General features: G+C 37.4%; 1 protein-coding gene across 1 annotated transcript in view; it reads right to left on the reverse strand.

Moving 5' to 3' along the window:
• LOC106867348 (intraflagellar transport protein 88 homolog) overlaps positions 1–10,472 on the reverse strand; it is a 100,442-nt gene that overhangs the window by 79,798 nt on the left and 10,172 nt on the right. Inside the window, exons 3-5 of the mRNA XM_014912200.2 lie at positions 4,754–4,822; positions 2,610–2,793; positions 1,083–1,161 (exon numbers count right to left, since the gene is read on the reverse strand). Coding sequence (XP_014767686.1) covers positions 1,083–1,161; positions 2,610–2,793; positions 4,754–4,822 — 332 coding nt within the window. The remainder of the gene's footprint in view (positions 1–1,082; positions 1,162–2,609; positions 2,794–4,753; positions 4,823–10,472) is intronic.

Raw genomic sequence — 10,472 nt, forward strand, 5'->3', positions numbered from 1 at the left:
TCTTCAGACCTTAATCTGCTTAGCTTTATAGTGTTTCTTCAGACTTTAATCTGCTTAGCTTTATAGTGTTTCTTCAGACTGTAATTCACTTAGCTTTACAGTGTTTCTTCAGACCCTAATCACTTAGCTTTACGACACATCTTCAGACCCTAGGGTATATGTGTGTGTGTGTGTGTGTATGTGTGTGTGTGTGTGTGTATGCAAGCAAGGCAAAATATCTAAGAAGTTTGTATAGTGACCACATGGTTTTGGGTTCAGTCCTACTATGTGAAACCTTGCATTAGTGTCGTCTACAACATGTGTATACAAGTTTGTCCATGTACATTTGTAAGCATGAATATGTGTGCATGTTGATATTCCATGCTAGTCACCACTGAAATGAAACGGCGATGATGTTGACATTCATTGCTGACATTATGAGCAATTGTCTTACGTTTTCAAAGACCTCTGGAATAAAAACAAACCAAAAAAAAACCCCACAAAAGATCCTTACTTGAATAACATGAACTCCCCATAAAAATAGGGCAAACTTCAAACAGTAGTCAGAAGCAAGACAACTGCAACATAAGCCATGTCTTTCTATTGGAACTTTTTGAAAATCAGTGTAAAACTGTGAAACTGCTTAAAGCTTTAAATATGTGAATAAAAAATATTTTAACTACTCTCAGTGCCTTTTCAACCCATATTTTTCCTATATTTCTACTCGTGTGGAATAAAATAACTTTGTTTTATATATTACATACATGATAAAATACATAATGCAAAAACATCCTACAGACTGCAATAGACAATAAAATAGAAATAAGATTTTAAAATTCATTCTTTCAGTGCAACCCAGAATTGATCTCTGGCCTGATGGTTGAGAACCTCTGCTAGAAAGCATCTGGTGTGACACTGACATTATAGACGTTGGATCGAACAAACATTTCAGTTACATTCCTCCTAATTAGCATTGGAATTAAAACAATATCCAAATGTATCAATTGTTTCTGATGAGAAATGAGATGTCAATGTTATGGTGATAGGGGAGCTATATCGAATTTTACAGTCGTTTATAAAAGAAAAATACCAATTCCACATACTTTTCATCGGTCCTTTTCTCAAGAGGAGATACTGGGCTGATGCCTTTTAAAACCGGATCTGTGGAATCAAAAGTTGCACCTGGAAAAGAAATACACAAAAACACATTGCATGTTATATATACACAGATATGTATATATGTGTGTATGTGTATATGTGTGTGTATGTGTGTGTGTGTGTGTGTGTGTGTGTGTGTTGCATTCTGTGTTCAAATCCTGCAATGGCTACTTGGATGATTGACTTAATCTGTCACAGCAGTCAAATCAATGTAAAAAGACATGGATCATTGGTCACGAACAATACATAAACAACATTCAGCCAATGAGGGAGTCTCTTCATGGTGGCTAAACCTACTAGAAATAGTAACCAAATTTCCCTAAACCTTACACACTTAAACAAGAACTTCAACATATAATATAATGTAACCCTTGGTGCAATTACGCTAACAAAAAAAGGCGAGATGATCGCAGCTGGAACATATTCCATCATAAGATCTGCTTGGTCAGGACTGAGCTAAGACTATACAATAAATACAATTATTAAAATTTATTTAAAAGATATCAAAATTTCATCAAGTGCCATATATTCCATTAGTTACAATTAGAGAACTGTGGTCAAGGTAGGGCATCATCATCATCATCATCATCATCATCATCATCATCATCATCATCATCATCATCATCATCATCATCATCATCATCATCATCATCATCATCATCATCATCATCATCATCATCATCATCATCATCATCATCATCATCATCATCATCATCATCATCATCATCATCATCATCATCATCATCATCATCATCATCATCATCATCATCATCATCATCATCATCATCATTTAGTGCCCGTTTTCTATGCTGGCATGGGTTGGATGGTTTGACAGGAGCTGGCAAGCGAAGAGGTTGTGCTAAGCTTCAGTGTCTGCTTTGGCATGGTTCCTTTGGCTGGATGCCCTTCCTAACACCTTAAGCTGTATAAACCCAAACTGTAACAGAAATGTTAGAAATAAAATGACTAATAGGTGCAAGTGTGGCTATGTGGTAAGAAGTTTGTGCTCCAGCCACACAGTTCTGGGTTCAGTCTCACTGCATGGCACCTTGGGTAAGTGTCCTCTGTTATAACCCTCACACTGACCTAAGACTTGTGAGCAGACAGAGAAATTGAGAGAAACCTGTTGTATGTGTGTGTGTGTGTGTGTGTGTGTGTGTGTGTGTTTATTTGTGTCTTTGCTTTTGTGTTTGTCCCCACCACACCACTTGACAACCAGTGTTGGTTTGTTTATATCCCTGTAACTCAGCTGTTCAGCAACAGAGTTCAATAGAATAAATACAAGACTTAAAGTTAAGTACTAAGGTTGATTTGTTCAACTAAACCCTTCAAGGTGGTGCCCCAGCATGGCCACAGTCCAATGACTGAAACAAGTAAAAGATAAAAGATATAAATCTCTAGACAGAGAAACTGGCTATGGGTTGGTGCAGAATATTCATACAACATGATCTATGAAATGGAAATGGGCCCACCTCTATTTCCAGCAGATGTATATCCAGCACCTCTGACAGCCGTCATTGGTCTTGCAGAGCCATCTTGAGGAGATATTCCGGTTCTAATAGGTCGGCCAAATGATGAAGACAGATTTGATCTTCCTCCCCATGTTGCTGTCCCTATAGGCTTTCGAGAAAATGTATCCCTGGGAACCATACCAGTCTGGAAAAGAAAGAAATCAACGTTGAAATCAAGGTCTCAATACACTCAGTAATAAATATACCCCTACTGAGGTAATGTCATAGCAAACTCCTAGTTGCAGAGTGTTGTCACAGTGATCCCTTTTTTGAGGTAATATCATGGCAACCCTCTAGCATGTTGTCTTGGTGATCCCCTATTTACACAGTGTTACCATGGTGAACCTGTAGTTATAAGTTATTGCCATAGTGATCTCCTATTGAGGTAAAATCATGGTCTTGTTATGGTGAGACCCTATTGATATTTTGCTTGGTGAGTCCATAGTCATAGAATATAATCGCGGTTCCAAAATAATATCATTATGGTTTTAAAAATAATGTGAAAAAGACAAACTTAAATTCTATGCTACATTGTTAATGATGATGATGGTGGTGGTGATGATGATAGTGATGATAATGATGATGACAATAGTGGTGGTGGTGATGATGACAACAGCGATGATGATAGTGGTAACGATGACAATGAGCCCATTAACATTCACATCACCACTAACTGTGTTAAATATTCTGATGTACTCCCATAAAGAAGATTAGTGTCATCTTGTTTGAGATTTTTCACTCTAGCATTCCTAATACTAATGATGTTAAAATATGCTGATATATTCATATGTAAATGAGTGTCTTTTTTAACATTTGACCATTCAACATTTATAACAACAATAGATACATTAATCATCATCATCAATAGCATCTCTCACTATCAGGAAATTCATTCCATTAAATTATCTCAGTGTTCTACGGTGGTTGTATAGACCTACTTTTGACTTAGAAGAACGTTGGCAATGAAGGTTTGAGAATTGAAAGACATCTGAATCCAAGAGTTGTTGTTATCAGCCATCAGTCATCTCATGCCTCTTTCTATCAATCTTCTCTTAACAGACAGTTGCACCAACCTGGAATGTTATCCTCCTGAATGATCTATCAAAAGCATTGTTAGCTCACAAGGAAATACTAATATTAAAGCTTTAGATAAGGCAGAGAGCTGGCAGAACCATTAGTATGCTGGGCAACATACCTAGTAGTATTTCATGTCTTTATGTTCAAGGCTTAAATGCCATGCCGTTGGGGTTGGCTTAGCCTTTCATCCTTTCGGGACTGACAAAATAAGTATCAGTTGAGCACTGGGATCGAGTTGACTGACTTAGCCCTTTCTCCGAAATTGTTGGCCTTGTACCAAAATTTTGAATCAGTATTAAAGCTTTAGAATGTAGGCTTTAGCTGATCCTTGTATCACCATCTCACAGCTCCTAATAGATGGATGGATTCTTTCTTACAATTTTTTGCACGTAAACATCTTTAACAGTCAATGATCTCATATTCTTTAAACATGATGCGTTCATAAATGAATACAGCAATCTACAATATATTGTCCAAAAATTCCAGTCAACTGATCTTAATGGAGTTATGTCCCTTGCTTGTTGTTCTTAGATTTTAAACTCTCTTAGAAGGAGTTGTTACCAATTAATTGTTTGGATAATTTCAGTCTAATGAAGTTTTCCCATTAACCTGTGCGAGACCCTATGCTATTAAAAAGACCATGGTTTTGTGCAAGATATGTTGGAGTCTTGCTACTAAACAGCACAGCATATCTTTAATCATTTTTTTTCAACATCTAAACCAAAACTTTGTCTACTCTTTCTATTTATCTTCTCTTAACCCACAGAACACAACTTCTGAAATAGTGCAGAAAGAGATTTATTTGTTGTAATAATTTCTAACATAGCAACAAAATCACAAATTTAGGAGGGAGAAACTACAATCAGTTTTATTGACTCTTAATATTTTATTAACCTCAAAAGCATAAAAGAAAAGTTAACAACTTTGGTAGGATTTGAACCAAGAACATAAAGGGATGTAACCAAATACAGCTTTCCTAGTTCTGCTAATCTGCTACTATTTATTTGTTGTAATAAAGCATATTTTACCTGTGGTGCTCGCCGGCCATGGCTAGTTTGTAATACAGCTTTTTGAAAATTGGGATCATCAGCCAGGTCCTGCAGGATAATAGAAAAAATTCACATATATTTTAAAAGTATGAATACACATCCAAATGTATACACAGTTGCACACTCATGACACAAATATATATACACACACACACACACATATATATATTACCCATACCACCATGGACAACAGATGTTAAATGATGATAATGATGATACATATGCAGGGTATTAGAGCTAAATTTGATGATTTGATGTACTGGTGAACTGTCAATGGTGTTGGAGAGCATAAAGACAAAAGTTATCTGACGCAGAGGTTTGGAAGAGACATCTGTATTTTGGAAAAGAGTTACTTGTGTCATGATGATTTGTGCGAGATATCAAAATACCAATATCATCAATGCTGCTCTGTGAACACTGTAAAGGCTGTAAGAATATGTCATGGACAGCTGCAACAGCAACTATGAAGCTTTGGCCAGAAAGAAGGCATACAGCAGGCATTCTGGAAATCATCTGACAACTGATGAACAGGGCCTCAGGCTTAATTCAGACGGTTATGTGAAGCTGGTGGAGACTGTGGTCAAACCTGGGCAGAAGAGGGCTGCTGGTGGAAGGCACTATATGTGACAGTAAGAGCCGGATTCAGCTCTTTGCAATTACCTCTGGAAAGAATCACAAATGGTTGTTGGGGAATTTCTACAACTTCACCAGTTCCAATTTCTGAGCTCCTAATTCCCTCAGCTGTAATCCCATGGATTACCAAGTATGGGGCTCTGTTGAGAAAGACACTAAGACTAAGCTGGAGGCCAAGATCAAGGACATGTTCAAAGACATTCGAAGGGACACAGTGAGGAACATATGCACCAGGTTCAGGAGCCGTTTTGAGGCCATGGGAGAAACTGAGAGCAACTCCTTTCAGTAAATTGTTATCTTCCAGCCATAATTTAGTTGGTATTTTTTGATTTTTTAAGACTTTTATTTTTGGATGAGATATTGTATTTTGATAGTTATCGCCAAGCTAGCATGGCAGTCCAGAAAAATAGGACGAATGCTGCCGTTGATTAGCTCCAAGAGGCCATCGCCTCTAGCTAGCTGTGTGACACACAAACCTGTGTCCATTATAACCTTTGAACAGGGGAGGTCAGCCGCTTCCCCTTGCTGGTCTGGCATCTACAGACTAGTTTCGGGTTATTTGCCCCTTATCAATGTAGAGCAGCCAAACCAGGCAGGCGTCACTACCAACCGTCTGTTCGAAGGATTATTTACCTAAATTCAGTGGAATACATCCACTGGTTTTCAAAATGGACACAGGTTCGTGTGTCACATAGCTAGCTAGAGGCGATGGCCTCTTGGAACTAATCAGCGGCAGCATTTGTCCTATTTTCCTGGACTGCCATGTTAGCTTGGCAATAACTATTAATTTCCAGTACCACTGCCATAGTCTCCTTTAGAGAGACTTAGAAATATTAATATTTCTATTTTTGAAACAGGAGGAGACTTTGAGAACAGAAGGATTAATAACAAATAGCTAACAGAATAAGGAAATTAGATGTGAGGAATACTGGCAGTGACTGAAAGATAAAAAACTGAAACAAGAAAAGGAATCATTGATTATAGCTGCTCAGGTGCATGGCAGTCATATAAATTTGGAAAAAGCAAAGTTTGATAAAACTCAGAGAGCAAACGCAAAATCTGAGGAAAAGGAGATGAAACTATTTAACTAACTCTGAGTGAAAGCAGAAGGCTAGCGCAAAAAAGTGTATAAGGACAGGCATGAGTGTATTGGTAAAAGTGTGCAGTGGGATGTTAGCTGAGTGAGTGGATTTCAAGAGTAAGAACATGAGCCAGAGGGTATTATGGTAAGTAATAATTACAGGACTTTATGGGACTTCTCAATAAAGACTGACCATACAAGTGAAGCAAGAAGATCAGACATAAATGAAAAAGAAAAAAAAAAACAAGCAATGTAAGATCACAGACTTTGAAATGCCACAGAGTGGATATTAAAGAGGCTGAGAAACATCAGAACCTAGCCATAGAAATGAAGAGATTGTGAAAGATGAAGGTGATAATTGTTCTTGTGGTAATTGGTCAATCTGGCAAAACACCCAAAATGCTACCCAAGAGATGGAATTATTGGAATTGTGATACACAGTGTTGATTTGCAGAAAAATGTCATCTTTGTAAGAATCCTAAGAAAGATTCTTGAGATTTGAGCAGACTTGTTGTCACCAAACCTCAAGACAATCTCCCTGCTAACTAAAGTAGCATGTAATAGCTTTATAACAACAACAACAACCACAATAACAGTAGTTTCAAATTTCAGCACAAGGCCAGTAATTTTAGGAGGAAGGAGTCAACCAGTTAACCAAGCCCCAGAATTGAACTGGTACTTATTTTATTGATCCCAAAGGGATGAAAGGTAAAATCAATCTTGACAGAATTTGAATTTAGAACGTAAAGCCAGAACAAATGTTGCTAAGCATTTTGTCAAGTGCATTAATGATTCTGCCAGCTCTACTATCTTTGTGATTAGAGAATGGTAAACAGCTCCAGTATAAAAGAATTAATAGTAATTGTTTTTGATATGGAAATTACGAAAAATGGGAGAAGGAGAGAAAGAAAAGAAGTGACGAAGAAAGACTGCATGTGTGTCTGTGTGATTGAGAAAATTTGGATAAGTGTTCATGTGAGAGAGTGAGAAAGAAAGTGATAAAGATGTGTGTGTGTGTGTGTGACAAACAAAAGCTGTATACGTGTGAGAAAGAGAGAGAAAGACAAGCACAAGTTCTGTGCATATGAGAAAAGAGCGAGGGGGAGAGGGAGGGAGAGAGAAATGGAAGTGCTGTGTATGTATATGCATGAAAGAGACAGAAAGAGAAAGAGAGGGGAGAGATTGGGAAAAAGTGAGAGAGAGAGAGAGGAAAGAATTCTGTGTGCATCAGTAAAACAGAAAGAAAGAGAAATATTATTGAAACAAAGACATATTGACTTATTTCAATATCTTTTGGATATTGTAGTAAACAATGATGATTGGCATCAAATTTCTATACTGCTTTCCTCCGCAACCTTTTTTTCCTCAACATCCTCTTCCTTAGGCAACATGCACACACACATCAAAGGTTGGCTCCAGATAAAAGATAACGTCCACATATATATGTATACAGGTAAAACTTCTTTTGTGAAACTAGTTCATGCCAAAACATGGCTAGAACAAGAGACAGAGAAAAATGAATAAACGAATAAGAAGAAACAGATGAAACAAAAAACAAAAAAAGAGCAAGATGCAAGAACTAAGCATAGACAAAAATAGAAAAATTAAAAGAGAAATAAAGAAATATATATATATATATTTACAAAAACCCACAAAAATGAGCAGACTTTGGTAAATATGGATTTTGCAAATGTTAGCAAATAGCAAGATTTATAATTGTTCTTGTAGAACAATGCAAGAAACAAAATTAAAAGAGAATGAAGAGAGGGGTGGACAAATAAAAGAAAATGAAAATGAAAATAAAAATAGAATTTTTAATAAAATATAAATCATTGGGTACAGAATTAATAGTCTTGTTTTGAGTTTCTATCTGAGGTAAGTTTTGATCAGAATATTTTCAAATAATTAATACAGTACCTATCCTTCTATATATAAAAACACACAAATACAGGGTGGCTGAAAAGTCTTGAAGGCGTTGATAATTCCTTTATGTTATGTTTTAAATTTATAATATCTTAGCATTATATACAATGTGTGTGTGCATGCGTGCGTGTTGTCAGTATCATGTGAACGGCACACGTGAAATTGTAATTGTGGTCATTGCCTGTAGCATGACCTTTGAATGTCGGGCCTCATGGAGGCGATGACAAGTGACTGAGACCTTTTGCGATATGCTGCGCATGAGAAGATTCATGAAATTGTAGTCATAGCTGCTGCCAGTGTCCTGTAAATGGCACCCGTGAAATTGTAGTCGTGGCCATTGCTGGTGTTATGTAAATGGCACATAAAAAGCACCCGTTACACTCTTGGAGTGGTTGGCATTAGGAAGGGCACCCAGCCATAGAAACCATGCCTAATCAGACTGGAACCTGGTGCAGCCCTCCGACTTACCTGTTCCAGTCAAACTGTTTAACCTATGCCAACATGGAAAGCAGACATATGATGATGATGATGATGAGTGTGTGTGTGTGCATGTGTGTAAGTGTATATGTACATGTGTACGTTATGTGTGTGCTTGTGCTTCCGTTTTGACAGAACATGTTAATTGTAAACAAGCATCACCATCATACAAGCAGTTCCATTCATTTCCAATCTTCTATAAAAACATCTCTAGCAATGGGGAAATATTACCTTGCTTGGAAAAGGCAAAGACCGGCAACAGGAAGGGCATCTGGCCATAGAAAATTTGCCTCAACAAATCCCATGTAACACAGAAAAGGGGACATTAAACAATGACAATAATAATGATTATGATGATGATGATTTTAATGTCAACTTTTCCATGCTTGCAAAGGATCAAATAAAATTTGCTGAGGCACATTTATTTTCAATGGCTGCATGCTTTCTTGTCACTACCCACATCATAATTATTACTACATGTGAAGGTATTTTTTGACATCCCTCTCCACACCATTATATGTACATAGGGTAAAGGGTAAAGACCCCCTTTGGTCATAAATGATCATGGGATTGCACCTTGAAAGTTCCCCTCCAAGGCACAAGTCCAGACAGGACTGTTTATGGAAAACCAGAAGTCACTCATGCATACCAACCTCCCCTCTATATGCCATTACACGTACATAGGGTAAAGAGTAAAGACCCCCTTCAGTCATGAATGACTAAGGGATCACACCTAGAAAGTTCTCCTCTGAGGAACAAGTCTGGGCACGGTCGTTAGTGGAAGACCAGCTGTTGCCCATGCATACCAGTCTCTCCTCTCCACACCACTGATGTTATCCAAGGGAAAGGCAAGGGGGCCGATACAGCTCGACACCAGTGACATCACAACTCATTTCCACAGCTGAGTGAACTGGAGCAATGTGAAATAAAGTGTCTTGCTCAAGAACATGACAGACAGCTCAGTCCAGGAATCAAACTCACTACCTCATGATTGTGAGCCTGATGCACTAACCACTTAGCCATGCACCTTCACATGTAGCATTTATAGAAATGAAATGAAATATACTTTGACTGGTAAACTGAAAGAACAGTGACATACATGAGTGTGGGCTGGGGGGTAAAGCTCGTGCTTACAATTAGTTCCAACCAATATGGCTCTTGTAATTTGTCAAAGCATACAACAGAAGCACTAAGACACATCAGCAACACTAAGAAAACATTCATTCACTAACACACAAACACACACAAACACACATACCAAGAACATTTTCTCTGAAGGAACACAAGAAATGTCAAACCTAAAAATATTCAATGAACCAAATAGTGTACAATCCATTTCTGAAGACTTACTGCACTCTCATTCTGTTTACCGCTATCACCACCACCAATACCACCAACTCTATCACCACCACCACCCCATCACCACAATATATCAAATTCCAGTGTCCAAGAATTATTTTCACAGTAGCACCCTTGACACAAGTGTCATGTAACAATATCAAATTCTATCATACCATATATATATACATACATATATATATATATATATATATATATATATATATATATATATATATATATATA

This window comes from Octopus bimaculoides, chromosome 10 (assembly GCF_001194135.2).
Source record: "Octopus bimaculoides isolate UCB-OBI-ISO-001 chromosome 10, ASM119413v2, whole genome shotgun sequence".
Lineage (NCBI taxonomy): Eukaryota > Metazoa > Mollusca > Cephalopoda > Octopoda > Octopodidae > Octopus > Octopus bimaculoides.